The sequence below is a fragment of the Solanum lycopersicum genome, chromosome 4, assembly GCF_036512215.1.
Source record: "Solanum lycopersicum chromosome 4, SLM_r2.1".
Lineage (NCBI taxonomy): Eukaryota > Viridiplantae > Streptophyta > Magnoliopsida > Solanales > Solanaceae > Solanum > Solanum lycopersicum.
In genome coordinates, this window is record NC_090803.1 from 7,606,377 (window position 1) to 7,628,103 (window position 21,727).

At 31.1% G+C, this 21,727-nt stretch overlaps 1 protein-coding gene and 1 pseudogene across 1 annotated transcript; one reads left to right on the forward strand and one right to left on the reverse strand.

Moving 5' to 3' along the window:
- Positions 1-16,335: 16,335 nt before the first annotated feature.
- On the forward strand, positions 16,336-18,388 carry LOC101263304 (zeatin O-glucosyltransferase). Its single transcript, XM_010320870.2, has one exon. It carries the CDS (start codon positions 16,481-16,483, stop codon positions 18,197-18,199), a length of 1,719 nt encoding a protein of 572 aa, XP_010319172.1. The 5' UTR covers positions 16,336-16,480; the 3' UTR covers positions 18,200-18,388.
- Positions 18,389-18,807: 419 nt separating this feature from the next.
- Positions 18,808-20,430, reverse strand: LOC101263600 (zeatin O-glucosyltransferase-like; annotated as a pseudogene).
- Positions 20,431-21,727: the final 1,297 nt, after the last annotated feature.

The window sequence follows — 21,727 nt, forward strand, 5'->3', positions numbered from 1 at the left end:
CAATACAATAATCTATAGACTGAATTAAACTTGTGTTATTCATAAATAAAACATGTATAATATGTATCTTATAAATTATTTTGGTTTGTATTACTAAGAACATGAGTGATGTTTGTAATATGTATTAAAAATCTAGTGTGCATGTATTAATCATTTTGTTGGTATCACTAAAAAGAGAGTAGAGTTTGCAATATGTATTAGAAATGTATTGTTCATGAATAAACCTTATATTATACGTATCTTATAAAATTATTTGATTTATATTACTAAGAAAATGAGTGATGGTTGCAATATGTCTTATAAATAGATTGCTCATGAGTAAAACTTATATTATATGTGTCTTATAAATTATTTTAATTTATCACTAAGAAAATGAGTGACGGTTGCAATATGTGTTAAAATGGACCGTGGATGTCTTATAAAATATATTAGTGTGTTATGTAAATTATTTTTGTTGGTATCGCTAAGAAAGGAGTGAAGCTAGCGTGCAATATATAATATAAATGTACTATTCATGAACAAAACATGTATTATATATATATTATAAATTATTTTGATTTGTATCACTAAAAAAAGAGTGACATTTGTAATATGTATTACAAATGTATTGTTCCTATATTATTAAGGGAAAATTATATGAAATGGCAAACATTCATAACTAATTATATCAGAGGGGTATAGTTTAATTTATTTACCTTATATAATTATAGTTTAATTTTTTTTGCTATAATTAATGGGGTCCACAACCTATTATGCAACCAATAATATAAAAACCTTATTTTCTAATTTTGTATATAATTATACACAAAACAATTTTCTCTCTCCTTTTCACATTCCAACTTTTTCTCCTACATTTAATACTCCAGCTATCCAGTTTGAATTTCAAATTGTTATCCAAAATTAGATTACTCCCTCCCGAAGTTGAAGTTCCCTCCCGAAGTTGAAGTCAATTTCGTAAGTACTCCTTAATTTTAGTTGTTTACCTCTTTTTTTTTTCTTAATCAAAATTTGTATATGTGTTCTGTTTATTATTTTTTTTCATATATTTTGATGAAATAATCGATTTTTTGTTCTTGATAGATCTAAAATTGGTCAAACAATGAATGAATCATCTCCATCTTTGAGGATTACCAGAGGTAGTCCTTTGCATGTCAATGTTGTTGACATTTTACCATCCTTTTCAATAGGGTTAACTCAAGATTTTGGAGTTGATGTAGGGTCTTTGGAAAAATCAAAACAAGTTATACAAGAACAAACCATGGAAGAGCTGAGATCAAAGAAAAAAAAACGACCTTATGGCAGTTCAACAAGTTATTAAAAATGCCAAAGGTAGAGGCATTAAAATTGTACAAGGACGAAGAAAGAGGAAAACTGTAAACATTGAATCAGAGGAAAATGATTCTGAAGTTGTCGGATCTGAAGAACTTCATAATCATGAGGTAGTGTATTAAAACACAAAGTTAGATACAATTTTTTGGTTAATTAGTTGTCAATATACAAAAAATATTGCTTAAGTATTGTATATAGTATATTCTATGTTTAGTAATTGTATATAGTATATTGCATGTTTATGTTATTTTTATTTTTTGTATATATATACAACAAAGTAATTGGACTTAAATATACAGATGGAAAAGTTTCATATACGATTAGAATTTGTATATTCTATTAGTTATATACAAATTATTGAAGTTAGTAAATATTAAGTTTATATACATATACAAAAATTGATATGTACATGCCTGTTTTAATAGCTGGTAGTAGGGGATTATATATTAAAGGCTCATTATTTTTTTTAATATACATATATACACAAAGTAATTGGATTTAGTTATATAGATGGAAAAATATCATATGTGATTATAATTTGTATGTTGTAGTAGTTATACAAATTATTGAAGTTAGTATATATTAACTTTATATATTATTGGAGTATATATAAAAAGTCATTTAGAAACTTGTATATAATGTCATGTTTAACTAATATATTCATGTACACATATCAATATACAAAAAAAGTATGTTCATATATATATACAGAAATTAATCTGTGGATGACTTCTTTTTAATTTTTTTTGTATATATATGTAAGTATATATAAAATTATATTTTTGTTTCACTTGCTGTATGATTTTTTTTTGAATTTGAACGTTTAGCTTAAAAAAAGGGACGTTTCCCTAAAATTATGGCATTATCTTAATTTATTGTTAGCATATTTAACGATTCAGTTACAAGCCACTTTTAAAAATAGAATCGTATAAATAAAAAAAAACTTTATATACAAAATTAAAGATACCTAAAATAACTAAACCATACCCATATAATGTAATTAGGTAAACTATACCCATATAATGTTATTTAATCAAATAAGTTTGCCATATATGAAATTTTCCCTATTATTAATGTATTAAGAGTGTGTTGCTTAAATTATTTTGGTTGATATCATTATAAGAGTGAAGTTTGTAATATGTATTATAAATATATTGTTCATGATTTAATACAATTATGAAACATATCTAATACATTTTTAATGCAATTGCAATATAGTTTCATAAACTTCACTTTTTTGAGTGTCAATGTAATATTTCTCCTAAATTAATCATAAACTTAACCAAACCCTCTTGAAATAAATATATAAATTTCAAACGACATTTTTAATAATTGGTAGGAATAACTAATCCAAACTAATCACAAATTTATAAAATTCAAATTATGAAATTAAAATTTGAAGCTTTATAATGACCACCAATGGTGAACTCTTCTTGTTGTAATTTTATAGATTTGAAATTTATGCTTGAAAATATAATTTGTACAAATTTTCTTCTTCCTATTTCTTTTTTCGTCGTATTTTCAAGTAAAAATAATAATATATAAAAATTTGATTTGTTTTTTAATTGAAAATTTAAAAGAAGAAGAATTATTTTTAAAAAAGAACAGAAAAGTAGGAAGATAAAAATGACAGAGAAATAAGATGAAGAAGTAGAATAAAAAAAAAGGAAGAGGAAAAACAAATGAGAAAGATGCAAGAGACCCAACATTTTTGTCAATTTAAAAAACTGTTATATTTAGTTAGAAAAATTATATCGTCATAATTGATAAATATTTTTTTTTAATATAACATATTTATGTGATTTACTCTTATGCAAAAAGGGTCACTCGATCCTTTGCTTTATTTAGGGAAAATTGTGTAGTATAACAAATTATTAATTCAAAATAGATGTTATAGTTAAAATAATTTTGATGTTTATTCTTTCCTAAAATTTACTATTTAAAAATTGGTCTAATTTTTCAAATTATCAAAATTGGTCAAATACTTTTTTAACTTTGAATTTCGTCATTAATGGTTGCTGCTATTTCTTCTCCTCCTCTTGTTCGTCTTCCTCTTCCTCCTTCTCCTCTTCTTCTTCCTTTTCCTCTTCGTTGGATTTTCTCTCTAGAATTTGACAATACCGAAGACATAAATCGTTGCGAAAAAATTATAATAAAAAGGCTCAAAACATTGTAAGGGATTTTATATCTAAATTGCGGAACTGTTTGAAGGTGATTTTGAGTTGCTGGAGATTAAATTCATCAGTGTATACTTCATGTATAATTAAGCTATATTCAACTTTTTGAGTGTATAATACTGTATAATTAGTGTATAAATTATGTATAGGTAAGTTGTATTGTATAGTCCTTGTATATATTTCAAGGGAAAACTGCATAAATGAGCCATAAAACCCAATATAATTATCAATATGTGTGTATCAGTTAAGCGAAATTAGTTAATGGGTATATAGTGTATTATTTAGTGGGGTATGAATGTAAGGGGTATAATTTTATAATTATTTTGTGGTATTTGGTTAATATCCCCTATTTTTTATGACGTTTGGATACTATTTTATGTAATAAAATTGTGGATATGTTTGCCTTAAACTAATCATTTGATTGTCTTTATTTGAAAAGAAAAATTAGATAATTAGACATACTTAACTATCATATATGCATATTTTTCATATAGTTTAAGAATATTACTCATACTATTACTATAATTTTATCATATATTTTAAAAAATTAAATTAAACACGTAAATTTTTAAATATAATATTGAATAATTATCTTTAAGATTCAAATTCCTTAATTAAATGTACATTAACAACTGTCCCAAACTCCTATGCCAACAACATAGCTTCGAAAAATGAAGGATAATTTTAGAGGATAAGATTTGAGATTTTGTCTTACAATGCTTTAGCCAATGCTTTTCAATCTTTAATTGTTGGAACGAAGAAAAAGAAGTTGAAAGACAAATATATATATATATATATATATATATATATTTGAAAGATTAATATCAAATAATTAGATATATGTTTTTCACGTACATAACAAGTAATACATACATGTTATATATCGATATACGTAATAGATATATGTTGTTCTCTAAACATGAAAAATTGAAACATATCACAAAATTTTTAAAAATAAATTTTGTTCACTATGTTGTTGCTAGAAAATAAATGGAAGAAATTAAGACATGTATATTCAAATACTCCTAATGAAATACGTTAAAAGACACTAAATGCATGAATCAGATACATAGCGCGGGATACACATTGTTCATTAAACATGCAACATTGAAAAGAAAATCACAAAATTAAAAAAAAAAACAAATTTGAATTTCAGAAAAAAGTTGTTCACTTTGTTGTTGTTAGAAAATAAATAAAATAAATTATATATATATATATTTTTTATAGAAGTCGTTATACTAAAAAATTCTGGAATACATATATCTGGCGGATAATTATACTCAAAAGAATAAAATCCTCAAAAAATTGTTAAGAGTAATTATAGTTGAACAAAATTATAATTTCCTATAAAAAAAATGATAGGAAATACATTTTTTGTTATTGTGGATGAAAGTTCTTTTCCTTGCGACATTTTAACATCTAACTTCATATTCCTTGCTCCAACCAACACTTGTGTTATGATCAGTCTTTAGTAGTGAAACATTTAATCAAAACATTTTTTCATTTAATTTGTAAATATGCTAAATTAATAATCAAACTAATAAAATATTAATTTGTTATTGATTTTCGATTAATTAATTAGTGATCATTAACGAATACTGAACTGATAGTCCAATAAGAGCACTCACAAAACTAGTAACCCCAATAACCAATAGCAATAACATTCTTTTGGGTACAATTTATTGGTTAAATCGAAATAGTAAAGGGGATCGATGATCCTGTAGGTTCTAGAAAAAAATATGTACAATAGCTTATTATTACGTACTTTTTATAACAAGATATTGTTTAAGCCAACTTACAAATATTTTAATTATTGTATATCTATTACCTCTTGCAAAAAAATTCTATGACAAAAAATATTTCTTTCAATCTTTCGTCTCTAAAATGCTAGTCTCTAATAGTATATAAAGACAATTTAGCGTATCGTCACCGAAAGTCTTATATTAACTACAAAAAGTGTAACGTGTCGCAACTAGAAAGAACTAGAAAAGAGTTTGAAGTCTGAAAATACTTATTTTTGGAAAGAACAAGAAAATCTGGAAATTTTAAGTAAGTGTTGGTCAACTTCAAACGACCATAACTCCTATCTCAGCGAAACACTATTTTGTAGGTCCAATGCTGATTGACTTTTTTTTAAAGCTAATGCTACGTAAGCCAAAAAGAGATAAAAAATTACTTAAAATAAGTTAGGATGATAATAAGACCTTAGTATAGTGTAAATATGTCTCTAAAATTTCAAACATAAATCGAGGACTACTTCTCCATTTTTTCAGTTTAAGAATATGAAACTATGTAGTTTCCTTGCATACCAGTTCTCCATTATCTTGCATTTTCACTCATTAAGTCACTTTTTTACATCTTCATATACCTGTGCAAAAGAAAAAAAAAGAATTTTAGTATTCAAACTTTAATTCTAAAAATACTTTTTGATATCATGATGTAAACAAAATATGTATTCAAACTTTAATTTTAAAAATAATATATTTGTAATTGTATTTTATTGGGTTTTTAGATTTTAGTGGATAGATTTTAGTTCTAAAAAGGTAGAAAAAAGTGAGTGAAGGGAATTTAATGCACTGAAAGTGGAGGGAAGGTCAAGTAATTAGAAGTTAATATTTTTTTTTTTACTTTTACAGTAATATTTTAGTTTTAAAATATAAATTAACAACTACGATTTCCGTCACTTAATGGTTTCTATTAACTACTACTAAAATTATTTAATTTGTTTGACATAATCATGTAAAAGTAGTATGTCAATTATACTCCATCTATATAGATAATTTTTAAAAAAATGTAAATTACATTCAAATAGCTAAATAATAAAATGAGAACAATTTTTTTTTAATCTATGTGACCAAAATAAAGAGAATAATATATTCATCCCTAATTATTTGAACAGAAAAGAGCCTAAAATATCCTCAAAGTATTAAAAATGATACAAAATTACCATCATATATCCATCTATTGGCTCCAAATTACCCTTCCCACTTAACTATTGGCTTCAAAATGCCCTTGTCATCCACCTTTTGGTTCAACATTAACCACTTATTTAACGATTTTAAATTTAAACTATTTAAATATTTTTTTAAATACGTGGCGCTAAACTATTTGTTATAATTTCTTATTAGTATAGTTTATAAATCAATCCACTACCCACTATTACTAATTAAACCCCTCCAAATTAATAAATCCGTCACATTATTAATGCAACAACATAAAAACTACTACCAATTGAGTGTTTTTAAAAATTTGAGGTGAAAATATCTATAGAAGTAAATTATCATACATTCAAGTTTCTAAATATCGATAAACTTAAAAGTCTGACTATGTTCATTCTAATTATTCTTACGTCTCAATTATGTGATGTTACTTCATAGGTTTTTTTTTCAAATAATATATTAAATATTTTAAAATAAATCATAAATATTTAATAAAATTAAATTTAAAAAAGTGCATGAATTAATTCGGGATGTATTACTTCTTTACCTTTAATCATAAATTTCTAATTCAATCTTGAAAGAGAATCCTATTGAAAGTGTCCTCATAAATAAGCGTCTCAACCTAAATTTAATTGGGGCTTTGATTCGGACTCGAATAATTTTGAATGTTATTTTCAGGAATCTATAATTTCATCATGTTTTAGTAGTGTTTATGACGATTTTGATATTATAATTTAATTATTAATTGAGTGGAATTTTAGTTAGTAATGAGTGGGTTGTGGGTTGGTTTATAAACTATATTAATAAATCAAATCATAACCAATAGTTGAACGCCAAGTATTTTAAAAAATATTTAAAGAGTTTAATTTTAAAACAATTAAATAAGTGGTCAATTTTGAACCTAAAGGTAGATGACAAGGATATTTTGGAGCCAATAAATAGATGAGAAGGCCATTTTGGAGTCAATATGGGGATGAATGATAATTTTGTACCAGATTTCAATACTTTAAGGGTATTTTAGGCTCTTTTATGTTATTTGAATTATTAGTGACAAAAAAAGTCACACTTAAATGTAAAATTTGTTGTTAAATTTTACAATATTTAAGTAAAAATTGTAATTCGTTGCTATTAAATCATCATAGTTTTAGTAACAAATTTTCGTGCCCAAATGTTGATTATTTAGGACAAAAATGATTTGTCATAAATTGGGTACATCATTTAGTGACAAAATAATGTGTCAGTTTGCAACAAATAGTAAACAGATGGAAAATAAATCAATCACACAAATAAAATATGAAGAAACATGATTTTATTCATCAAGATTGTGAGTATAAATCTGCTTCTTTCTTGATTCCGCTCTCCTAAGATTTATTTTATGATTCGAGGGCCGTTAGTGATGTATTTCTCGAACTAGGATGATTTAGATTTAATCTCTAAATGAATATTTCATGACTTTTAGGAAATATTAGAAATCTTGATCTCTTTATGACATTTTAGAGATGTTTTTTTTAAATATATTTTCCATTTATTTAAAATCTGTTGCAAAAAATTTGTCACGCCCAGTGGGATAAAATATGTCGTTCATCTCTTCTCTCAAGTGAACGCATCTTGTAGAGTCACAAAATTTCAATGTCTGCAGTGTCATTGATAGCTTTATATTTGTAGCTAACATTACTCAATAAATAACGCCAACTTATTTCTTGGTGTGAAATTTTAGTAGACAAAAAATTGTTATGAAATGTTATGTTTCGTCACTTTAAGTATTAGCCATAGATCTTTAGCAATGAGAAGAACAATTAGTGATGAATTTCATGTTATAGCTAGTAATTTCGTAGTTAAATATCATATTTATTGTAGTAATTACATTTTCAGTTTAGTTACATCATACCACCTTTCTCCAAGATTAAAAAAACTATTTGCATAAAAATAAAAATTATTAATGAATTGCGCGAAATTTCTATAGTTAATCTTTTGTCAATAATATCTTCAAATTTCTTTATAATGGAAATCAACTTCATTCTGATAACTCTTTAAATTGATGAATCAAATAATCTTCATTGATGACAAAAATGATGTTGGTGAATCAAACACAATTTTCTATAAAAGAAATAAGAAACGATTAAAATAGAAAACAAAAGAAGAAGGGAAAATGTGGAAAATTAGTTATATTTGAGAGTAAATGTTTATTTGAACTGAATGGAAAGAATAAAAAAGAGAGAGCTATGGGAAGAGGAAAAAATAAATGAAGAAGAAGATCTAGAAAAAGAATAAAAAGATTTAAAAAAATGAAGAAAAAGAAAAACAGAGAGAGAAAAGTCAATTTAAAATAAAATATTTTAAAATTAGTAAAACAAGTTATTTTAAGTATACTATCCAATAAAAAGATGACATGTGTCAGTTTTTTGGTGTCTTTTCCTTCCTCACATGCTTAGAAAAAGTTTGTGATATAAATTTTGCGACGTTACTCTTTAAGGGGTAAATAAGTTCAATTCAAATTGAATTTTTTGGGGTGGTGGTGGTAAAGAAACACTTGTATATTTAAGTGCTAAAGTTTTGATAACAAATTCAGGGGGAATTTTATGTTTTTTTTATTTATTTATTTATTTTAAAACATTCTATCAATGATAATTTTGTTAAAACTAAGATATTTTTAAATAAGTCTTTCATTTGAATATGATCAAAATGAATAATGCATTGTATAACTAGTATGAATTTATGTTAAACCTTATTTTCAAAACTTGCACCTCTACTCTATTTATAGGTGGATATAAACTTTAAATCAAATTTTAAAATACTGAACTAAATATGGAATGTTCATCCATGACTTTATCCAAGGTGTAGCTGTGAACCTTTTGTGAAAATAAATTTGTCTTACATAATTAGTCATGATTATTTCGTCTCCATTAGCTATGTTTCTTGTTATAAGTTATATATATATATATGATAGTGAAATATCTTTTTGTTTTTTGGTTCTACTCCGTTTGTTTCTATATCATAATTTATCTTATTTTTTTTATTCATTCAAAAAATATATTTTTGTGCAATACTAGAGATCATTATTCTAAAATAGCTCAATGGCTGAGAAAATTACCTCAAAAAGTACACATGGCCAAAATATTATGCAAGAAGCAATTAGGGGCGGAGCTACAATAGACGAAGGGTGGTAAAAGAGGATCAGTTGAACACCCTTTGTAAAAATCACACTGTAGTAAATTCCTGACTCCACTATTGCTAGACAATGCTCGGGTAGCTATGCAAGACAACGTCGAAGGAGGAGGGTCAGTTGGACACCCTTTGTCGAAAAATCACACTGTAGTGAAACTCCTGACTCCACCACTGCAAGACGAAGTCCGATTGAATGTGGTCATGGTGCCACTTCCAGCAAAAGGCCATCTTTACCAACTCCTTCACCTCTCTATGCTCATTTCCATGTACAATATCCCAGTCCATTATATTGGAATCACATCATACATTCAACAAGCAAATATTAGAGCTCATGGCTTTGATCCACTGACCATAACAAATATTCATTTCCATAAATTTCATCAAGCACCTTCTTTTGAAACTCCCCTGCCTAATCCTAATGCTTCTTTCAAATTTCCACACCAGCTACTGCCTTAATTTTACGCCACATTCCATCTCCAAGATCTAGTTTGCTCGCTAGTACATGAACTTCTAAGTGCAAATTATCAAAGGGAGATGGTTGCGACATATGCGGAGGACCGCACGAATAGGCCAGGTGCCCCTAGATGAAGAACTTTGGTGCCATCCTACGCGAGTGTAATAAGAAGAATGCACAACAATGAGGGCAGGACGCGGGCACGATGCAAGTCGGCATAGTTGTACTATGAGGGGCTATAACCAGCAGAGGATCCAGAAGACTAAAGTGCGTAGTATGTAGACATATCAATTAATGAATGACTAGCTCGTTCCATGGTAGACTCCTGGGCCGAGCAAACATCATGACCAAGACGGCAGCAGAGGGGCTAGGGCGGAACGACGTTTCAAGCAACACCATCTCAAGACGGTTAATGCCCCAATGACTCTCACGAGCGGGGTCTCCCAAGGAGTGAGCATCACGTTGGGAAAGTGGAAAGGTAAGTCAAAATTTACCATCAATATTTTAGATATTTGTGATATCATTCTTAGCAGGAGTTCTTCCAGCGATGTCATACGATGATCGACCCATACCTCCAACAACTTATGCTCATGGAGCTGGAAGGGTCGTCCATGGTACCTCTAGTTAAGGTACCAAAGAAGGAAGGACACACCTACTTGTCGTCCATGCATATTATGAAGGTTCTGAAGAAAGGAGAGCTGACGTTCTTTGCTACCATTGCAAGTTTGGGAGAAGACAATGGGGCTAAGGAGTTTTTGCCATCGATCATAGAGAAGGTCCTTGAAAAGAACAAGGACATGATGCCGAACGAGTTTCCAAACACTCTACCTCCTAGATGCGAGGTAGATCACAAGATAGAGTTGGACGTTGGAGCTAAGACACTCGCACATGTACCTTATCATATGGCTCCACCTGAATTAGAGGAGCTAAGGAAGCAATAGGAGGAGCTCCTCGAGGCGGTCACATTCATCCATCCAAGGCACCTTATGGCACGCCAATGCTATTCTAGAAGAAGAAAGACGAATTGTTGCGCTTATGTATCGACTACCACCAAGTGTGTATCGCGGAGGGGGATGAGCCAAAGACAGCATACGTGACAAGATACGGAGCTTACGAGTGGTTGGTGATGTCTTTCGGCTTAACCAATTCACATGCTGCCTTTTGCACACTGATGAATGAGATCTTTCATCCCTACTTGGATCAATTCATGGTGGTTTACTTGGATGACATAGTCATCTATAGCAACACCTTGGAGGAGCACGTGGAGCATCTAAGGAAGGTCTTCCAAGTCTTACGAGAAAAACAACTTTACAACAAGCGGGAGAAGTGCGAGCTCACCCAACAAGAGGTGCACTTCTTAGGCCATGTTATCATCCAGGGCAAATTACGAATGGACTAGTATAATATCCGGGCAATCCAAGAGTGGTAGGCGCTCACCAAAGTGACCGAGCTACGATCATTTCTTAGACTTGCGAACTATTATCACAGCTTCACAAGTGACTACTCTGCCAAAGCCGCTTGGTTAACCGAGTTATTAAAGAAGATTTTGTTGTGGTTTTGGAGCGAGGAGTGACAAAGGGCATTCTAAGATCTCAAGGCTGCAGTGACGACATTGCTCGACTTTTCAAAAACCGTTGAAGTACATACGAGTGCTTCAGACTTTTCCATTGGGGAGTCTTAAAATCAAGATAGGCACTAAATAGCATTCGAGAGCCGCAAGCTAAACGAGACCGAATGGCGTTATGCGATGCAGGAGAAAGAGATGAAGACCATCGTACATTTTCTACGCATGTGAAGACACTACTTACTAGGATTCAAATTCGTGGTAAAGACCGACAATGTAGCCACTAACTACTTCCAGTAACAAAACAAGATCACCCCGAAGCAAGTTAGGTGACAAGAATTTCTGGCAGAGTTCGACTACGTCTTCTAGTACAAGCTTGGAAGAGGCAACATTGTGGCCTACACACTAAGTAGGAAGGCTGATCTTGCTGACATCACTACAATCCAATGTGACATTTAATATGCAATCAAGAATGGTATGCAACATGATCCGAAGACCGAGAAGCTAATGGAGCACCTGCCCAACTTGACGCTTTTGGGAGGAAGATGGTCTCTTGCTCACTACCGTCACTACAAAAAAATCAAACTTTATAAACTTTATTGATGGATGATATCAGTCGCTAATCTATGATATTCCGTCGCTAAACAGGATTAGTGACACATGACAAATTTTGATTGTTTCTATTTCTCTCGTTAATAATCTCTTAGTGACGAAAAATGAGTTCCGTCACAAGTTTAGCAATGATTTAGCAACGAATTATATCCGTCACACTTGTTAGCGACGAACTAATCTATCGCTATATTTATACGATTTGTTGCCGATTTCATAATTTGTTCCATTATCTTTGATAAATTTGTAACAAATATTTTCGTCACTAATTCTTTGCAACATATTTCATAGTTTAAGCCAACACATTTGGCGCTAAAAAGTTTGTCGCTAGTACGTCGCTATCATTCCTTTATCTAGCAACAACCAAATAGATACTATATTTGTTGCTAAAAAAATTTCTAGCAAATATAATATATATTGATTTAAAATACACTGCTGAAATCAATAAAATTATGATTACTAATTACCCCTTATATAATTAAAACATTCATATATATATATATATATAATATTCATAGATGGTTCAAAATATATAGAAAATCGAAATTACATATTTTCAATCCAAAACATCCAAAGCAATAAGTGATTTTAAGCTTGCAAGTAGTAGTGATCTTGAGCTTTAAAAATTAATTTTTCAAGGTTGCTTGCAATTGATGAAGTTGCTAGAGTTGAAGGCAATTCTTGAGTCAAGTAACTATATATTGCCTGTTGTTAGAGGAAGGTGTTTTCACCACAATTCCTAGCAAGTGATCTTGAGCCTGCAAGTAGTAAAGGGAAAGAAAAACATTTGCACATATTTTGAATTTTTCATGTAAATCTCTTTGATGGAAATATAAATTGTGAGACAAAAATCTTATACTTCCAATGATCAACTACCCTCATGAGATGTGCAAAACTAGATAGAATTGTTGGAAGTATATGATTTTTTCATTTGATTATGATACTTCTAAAATGGACAGTGATCAGAACAAACTGCAAAAGAATTGAAACACTTTTAGTTTTCAAAACAAGTGATCTCAATCCGCAAAAAATGATGAAATATGCACACAAATCAAATTTGCTTCGTTGCTGCTGGTGCGGCTCTTCTCTTAGGGAGAGGAAGAGAAATAATCAAGAAATTTTAGGTTTAGGTCTCTTTAGATAGTCCAAAATAAGAAGGTATAGGTTGCTGAATTTGGACCGATGATTGAATAGAATGAACGGGCATGATTAGATCTTGAGTTTGATTTAGGTAACGGACGGACGAGATTAAAACAGGCTGAGAAGAGTCAAAATAAGATTGTGCAATAGAAAATATAACATAAAAGTAATTTTGTAACATCCTTAACAATGTATTATAAAATTCGTTGCTATCAAATAAATAAGTTTATTTATAACAAATTTCAACGACAATTTTTTTTGGTCACTAAATAATTTAATTTTATAAAAATATATTTAAAAGTCTAGCGACCATTTTTTCGTCACTAGTTTCGATCGCTTAATATTAATTAAATTTGTCAAAGCTAATTTGTTGCTTAATTCGTACGAAAATTTTGGGTGCCAAATCTTCGCGCTAATATTTAGCGGCAAAATAAATATTCTATCGCAAATCCGTTACTATATCATACCTCAAAAAATTATTTGTTCTTCTAGCAACAAAATAATAATTTCGTCGCGAATCCGTTGTTATGTAGTAACGGAATATAACTCGTCGCTAAACTCCGTTGCTAAACGCAGTTTTTTTAGTATCAAGCAACAAATCATTAAGGCAATCCACGACACAGCATGGATCGGGCATCCGAGGCAGCGACGAACAAGGGCGCTGATCGAGGCTATCTATTTTTTTGCCACGCTTGTAGGACGACATCGAGTGCTATGTGCAGACTTGTCTTTTGTTCCAAAAAGACAAGGTGAAGCAGAGGCAACCAGGAGGACTACTGGAGCCATTACATGTGGCAGAACGACTATGGGAGAGCGTTACCATGGACTTCATCACCTCCTTAACAAAGTTTGACGGGTTTTCAAAGCATGCTACCTTTATGCCCACCATAGCCGGTTGCACCACAAAGGAGACTGCTTGATTGTTATTCAAGAACGTGATGAAATATTGGGGGGTGCCGAGACATATCATTAGCGATCGAGACCATTGCTTCACAAGGAACTTTTGGAGGGAGCTGTACGAGATCTTTGACACGAAAATTCACTTCTCAACAAGTTTCAATCGGCAGAATGACGACCAGATCGAACGCGTCAATGCCCTATTAGAGTGCTGCTTAAGGTACTAAGTTAGTGCGCATCAGAAAGAATGGGATGGCGCAATTTAAAAAAAAAAGTTATTATGTGTCATTTTCTTATTAAATGAAATAAAATTTATCTATATTAATTTTTTCCTATAATTTATTTGAATCAAAATAATATATCTTTTCAAGATCCAAAAAATATATTTTTTTATATCTAGTAATTTATTTTTCCTTTTCCAAAAAAAAATTGTTATAGATAATTAATTTTTTTTTTAAAAAAATATTAGTCAATTTAGGATTTATATTATGTCCCGGTAATTGTGGCATGACTAATATTTTTTTAAAAAAATTTCATTATCTAAAACAATTTTTTTTTTATTTTGAAAAAGCTATAGAAAATAGAAATGACTAGATTTTTAAAAAAAAATATTTTTTGGATCTTGAAAAGATAAATTATTTTGATTTGGATAGAGTATGGGGAAAAAAAATAATAGAGGTGAATTTTTATTTCATCGAATAAGAAAATTACACATAATAAATATTTTTTTTTAAAAGAGGGTTGTTAGTTGCAAATAAGTAAGCAAAAAAGGTGGATGAAAGGGTAACCTTATACAAAAAAAAAAAAGATGAGTAGAAGGATATTTTTAGACCAAAAGATAAATGGAAAGTATTTTTAGATTCTTTTTTTGTAATTCAAAAATATTTTTGGCCATTTTCCGTTAACAAAATTATCATGAATAGAAAGTAATATAAAAGAACTATTGGATTCCTAATCTAAACTAGTGAAGTTGTTTGCCCTATTTGAAACTAGCCCCGAAATATTTTCAAATAACTATTTTTCATGAGATGAAAAATATTTTTCTTGAAAGTAGGAAAGATATTTTTTGTTATTGTGGACGAACTTGGGACATTTTAACATTTAACTTCATATTCCTTGCTCCAACCAACACTTGTGTTATATCAATCTTTAGTAGTGAAACATTTACTCAACATTCTTCCATTTGATTTGTAACTATGCTAAATTGATAATCAAATCAATAAAGTATTCGTTATTAATTTTTGATTAATCAATTAGTGGTCCTTAACAAAAAGTAAATCGATAGTCCGTTAATAAAATTTACAAAACCATTAACCCCAATGACCAATAGCAACAATATTTTTTTGAATTCGATTTATTAGTTAAGCCGAAACTTGTACACCCTACTACTCACAATAGAAACAATTTTTGGCACGTTTATGAGCCACACATTATAGTAAAGGGGACCGATGGTCCTATAGGTTCTAGAAAAGAATATGTATAATAGTTTATTATTACTTACTTTTATAGCACGATGTCGTTTTAGTCAACTTACACATACTTTAATTATTCTATTGAACACATATATGGAATAGTTTCTGTCAATAATAAAAAAAATAATTAATAAATAGTGAATTCAATTTTTAAATAAATAAACGCGTGAGTTCTTGGCAAAATATACTTGGGATATTACGTAGGATAAAAAATGACATGCAAGACATGTATGTCTATTTGTTCAACTTTATACAAGTTTAAGTGTCTACTTGTGCACACCCAAAGTTAAAAGACATAAATGTGATTCGAAGTCAAATTAAAGAGCATATTTATGTATTATGCATTTTTCAAATTTTGCACCACTACTCTATTTACAGGTGGACATTAACCTAAAATTAAATCAAACCAAACTCTCGAAATTTCACGTTTAGTACCTTTTTTTTTTATATCAAAATTAAACTTTAAAATATTGAACGTCCATTCATGACTTTATGGAAGGTGTGGCTGAGAACCTTTCGTGAAAACAAAATTAGTCACGTTTATTTCTTGTCCATTAGTTAAGTTTCTTGTGATTAGTTATGTGCCCATTTGCAACTTACATGAATATATATATGATGGTAAAATATCTTTTTATTTTGTGCTTTTGTTTCTATATCAAAATTTATCTCTTTTTTATTCATTCAAAAAAGATATTTTAGTGTAGTACTTGAGATCTTTTTTCTAAAATAGCTTAATGGCTGAAAAAGTTACCTCAAAAAGTATACATGCCCAAAATATTGTGCAAGAAGCAATTAGGGGCGAAGCCACGGTAGACAACCAAAATGGTTCGGAAGACGTTGAGGAAGGAACTATAGTTGACCAAGGGGTGTCCGTTGGCCAAATTATTGCGAAAGATGTTGGTGGTAAAGGAGGGTCAGTTGAACACCCTATGCCCAAAAAACACAGTGTAGTGGAACTCATGACTCCACTATTGCTAGACAATGCTCGGGTAGCTATGCAAGATGACATCAAAGGAGGAGGATCAGTTGGACACCCTTTGCCGGAAAATCAATTCCTGACTCCACCACTACACGACGACGGCCGGTTGGCTGTGGTCATGGTGCCACTTCCAGCACAAGGCCATCTCAACCAACTCCTCCACCTCTCTAGGCTCATTTCCATGTACAATATCCAAGTCCATTACATTGGAATCACATCACACATTCAACAAGCAAAAATTAGAGCTCATGGCTTTGATCCACTCACCGTAACAAATATCAATTTCCATGAATTTCATCAAACACCTTCTTTTGAAACTCCCCTGCCTAATCCTAATGCTTCTTTCAAATATCCACACCAGCTAATTCCTTCATTTTACGCCACATTCCATCTCCGGGGTCCAGTTTGCTCGCTAGTACAGGAACTTCTAAGCGCAAATCATTGCAAAGTTGTTGTCATTTATGACAGTTTGATGAAATTTGTAGTTCAAGATTTGCCACTAATACCAAACATAGAGTGCTACTGTTTCAATAGTTCTTCAGCTTTCATGTTATATTCATACCATTGGGAACTCAAAGGAAAGCCTTTCCATCCCGGAACTGAAAATTACGAAGACATTCCAACAGTTGGAGATTCTTTTCCTCCAGAGTTTTGGGAATTTATGAAGATACAAGAACAATGTGATGGGAGGAACCATAGTGGTGAACTTTATAATTCATCAAGAGTGGTTGAAAGTTTGTACCTTGATTTAATGGCCAAAGAATACGATGGTATGAAGCAATGGGCTATAGGTCCATTCAACCCCATGGAGCCACAAGAGAAGAGCAAAGACTCAAACAAACGCCACGAGTCCCTTCATTGGCTTGACAAACAAGAGCGCAACTCAGTTATTTTCGTGTCATTTGGCACGACTACTTCATTGTGTGATGAAGAAATCAAAGTGCTCGCGATTGGACTAGAGAAGAGTCGCCAGAAGTTTGTTTGGGTGCTCCGAGATGCTGACAAAGGAGATGTTTTTACAAGTGAAGTTAGGAAAGCACAATTGCCTGAAGGATATGAAGAGAGAACAAAAGAAAGAGGGATTATAGTTAGAGATTGGGCACCACAATTGGAAATTTTAGCACATAGTTCAACTGGCGGTTTTATGAGTCATTGCGGATGGAATTCGTGTATAGAGAGTATGTCCTTTGGAGTTCCTATAGCAGCATGGCCAATGCATTCAGATCAGCCAAGGAATTCTCAACTTGTAACAAAGTACTTGAAAATTGGACTAATTGTTAGACCATGGGCGCGTCGTAATGAAGTGGTTACATCAGAGATAGTTGAAAATGCTGTGAGAACATTGATGGCTTCATCAGAGGGAGATGAGATGAGGAGAAGAGCTGCAGTTTTGAGCAATGCTATCAAAAAGTCGATGGATGGGGGCATGAACCGCGCTGAAATGGATTCTTTCATCGCCCACATTACTCGTTGAAACCCGATGTAAGATTGTCCAGGAGTATGTGAAATTGTTTGAAGGTTGTTATATTTCCAATTTACATATTATAATGGCAATAGAAACCGCGCTTCTATGCATGTAATAATTATAGCTGTTTCTGTGCAATTCTTGTAGTCTCTTCTTTTTCAATCACACATAAATAAAACACAAGTTATTCCTATAAAATCTATTGTTGAATTCTTGCATAAATTCTTATTATTTCAACGAGTAATGTGAGCGATGAAGGTCCATCTAGGGCGGTTGATGCCACCACCCAGCACTGATTTTTTAATAGCATTGCTCAAAATTGTTGCTTTTTCCCTCATCTCATCTCCGTCTTTTGAAGTCATCAATGTTTTTCACAGCATTTCAACTCTCTGATGTCACAAGTTCATCATAACGCGTCCATGGCCTAACAATTAGTCCAATTTTCATGTACTTTGTTACAAGTTGAGAATTCCTTGGCTGATCTGAATGTATTGTCCAAGCTGCTACAGGAGCTCCAAAGGACACGATCCCTTGATTCACTCCAATAGTAGTATTTATCGTGTCAATGCAGTGGAAATGGATATATTCAATGAATCGAAAAGTTCACCACACCTGAGTTTGTAAAACAGATATTGCGAAGCATATAGGCAACCATTTATTCATGTTAAAAACTGATTATCTGTTAAAAGAGAAATACATAAATAGCAATCATCTTACTAAGAGCCAAATCAAGTCTATCTTGTGATATACGCTATGAAAGAATCCAACTCCATTCGAGAAGCACCCCCTTTCTCTGTGGACCGCCTTACTGTTTCTCTCAATTCTTCTGCTCTTTTCCTAATTGCATCACCTTCTTCTGATGCCATCAACTTCCTCACAACGTTCTCAATAGTGGATGCACTCACCAGCTCCTCGCGTTTCTCCCACTCCCTCACAATCAGGCCTATTTTCAACAATTCCGTAACCAAGAAACCATTGTTTGGTTGGTCAGAATGCATAGGCCAAGCAGCTATTGGCACTCCCATAGTAATACTCTCAATGCAAGAATTCCATCCGCAATGACTCATGAAACCCCCCGTGGACGAATGAGCCAAGATTTCTGGCTGTGGTGCCCATTCTCTCACCACTAACCCAACCCCTTTTACTCTTTCTTCAAATCCTTCCGGCAACTCAAGTCTTCTAGCTCCTCCGGTAAAGATATCACCTCTATCAGCATCTCTCAACACCCATAAAAACCTCTGTTTGCTCTGCTCTAATCCCATCGCGAGCTCCTTAATTTCCCTATCAGAAAATGAAGTTGTTGTTCCGAAAGATGCATATAGAACTGATCTTGGCGGTTGTTTGTTTAGCCACTCGAGACATATATCATTCTTATTCAAGACATAATCTAGTTTCATAGGCAAAATTGGTCCAATTGCCCATTGTTTCTTCTCCTTTATACTTGCTACTTGTACAAGCAAATCAAGAAACTCGCCTTTGATTACTTTACTTGTATTATGGATATCACCTGATCTAATATCCATATATGGTCTCTGAGAAGCTCCAAGATTCTTGATTTTATCTGTCAAAGTTCCTTCAATGGAAGGTAACTTTTTAAGCAATCCCTCTTCAAGTTGAACATGCATTCCCATAGGCAATGATAGAAAACAATACAAAGTGAACACTGAAATGCAATTGAATACATATGATTCCGCGTTGAGCAAGGACGAAACATCCTGAACATTATAAGACATTAAAGAATCATGAACAACAACGACTCGTCTTGCTTTTGAAGAAATATCGCGTAAGAAGGAAGCAATGGACTCGCGAAGAAGCATCCCATAATGGCTGAAGTTGTGATGGGAATTTGCTCAAGGCATTAAAGTCAGGTGGTGGTGAGGCAAATTCAGGAGTTGGGATGTCATGGAAATGGATTTTGGCTATGTCTGATGGATTTAAGGCGTTGGCTCGAACACGAGCTTGACGATTATGCATAGCTGAGCCAACATAATAGACAGGAAGATCATATGATGATGAGATTAAACAGGATAGTTGAAGAAGTTGATTGAGATGGCCTTGTGCTGGAAATGGAACCATCGCTATAGCTACTTCATCTTGTTGTATGTTGCTACACATGTTTGTGGAAATATCGAAATTTTGTACTTCTGTCGGATCCTCCCTAATTTCTATGAAATTTGACTAAGACTTTGAATTTTATTTTTTTGATGATCTTCCAAGAAAAAGTTGTTGTTGGAAGGTGTATAAATCTTGAAATATCAAATGATATAATAATACAAAGAAAATAAAGGCATGTGGTTACGTCATAAAACTTGTTTTATCTTCACAGATAATAATAATATAATATATCCACTATTATTTGAGTGGTGCAATAATAGTATACCATAATAATAATAATAATAGTTTATTTTTTACACGTCAATCAATAACAATAAATTAACTAACTAGTGGAAAAATTAATCTTCATTGTGAGTCCGAATCGAAATTATAATATCAAAATCGTCATAAACACTACTAAAATACGATAAAATTATAGATTTATGAAAATGACATCGAAAATTATTCCAGTCCGAATCGAAGCCCCAATTAAATTTAAGTTGAGCCGCTTATTTAGTAGGACATTTTCTTTCAAAATTGAATTAGAAATTTATGATTAAAGGTAAAGAAGTAATACATCCCGAATTAATTCATGCACTTTTTTAAAAATATAATTTTATAAATATTTATGATTTGTTTTAAAACCTTTAATATATTATTTTGAAAAAAAGTTACCTATGAAGTAACATCACATAATTGAGACATAAGAATAATTAAGATGAACATAGTCAGATTTTTAATTTTATCGGTGATTTTTATTTAGCCACTTGAATGTATGATAATTTACTTTCATAATTTTTAAAAACACTCAATTGACAGTAGCTTGCATTAATAATGTGACAGATTTATTAATCTAGAGGGATTTAATTAGTAATGGGTGGATAGTAGATTGAATTATAAATTATACTCATAAGTTAAATTATAACAAATAGTTGAGCGCCACGTATTTTAATTTTTTTTAAATAGTTTAAATATAAAACCGTTAAATAAGTGGTCAATTTTGAACCAAAAGCTGGATGACAAGGGTATTTTGGATCTAATAAATGGATGAGAAGGATATTTTGGAGCCAATAGATGGATGAAGAGTAATTTTATACCATTTTAATACTTTAAGCGTATTTTAGACCCTTCTTGGTTATATTTAATCATAATATTCTTCAACTTATGCATGTATTAATCCATCTTTTTCATATGTCTTTATCACCATTCTTGGGCATTATTCTTTGACATTGACTCATATGCGGACCTTTTCTTTATCATTTCAATTTTATTGCTAACTTGTGATTCACTCAAAAGTAGTACATATGTTTTTTTTTTGGGGGGTTTATTATAAGCGATAAATCCTTAATTATAAGTGGGACATAATTCGAAATTTGGTGGATTATATTGATTCATTTTACTATCCTTTTTCACTTAGATATTTATTTTTTATCTATGTCTAAC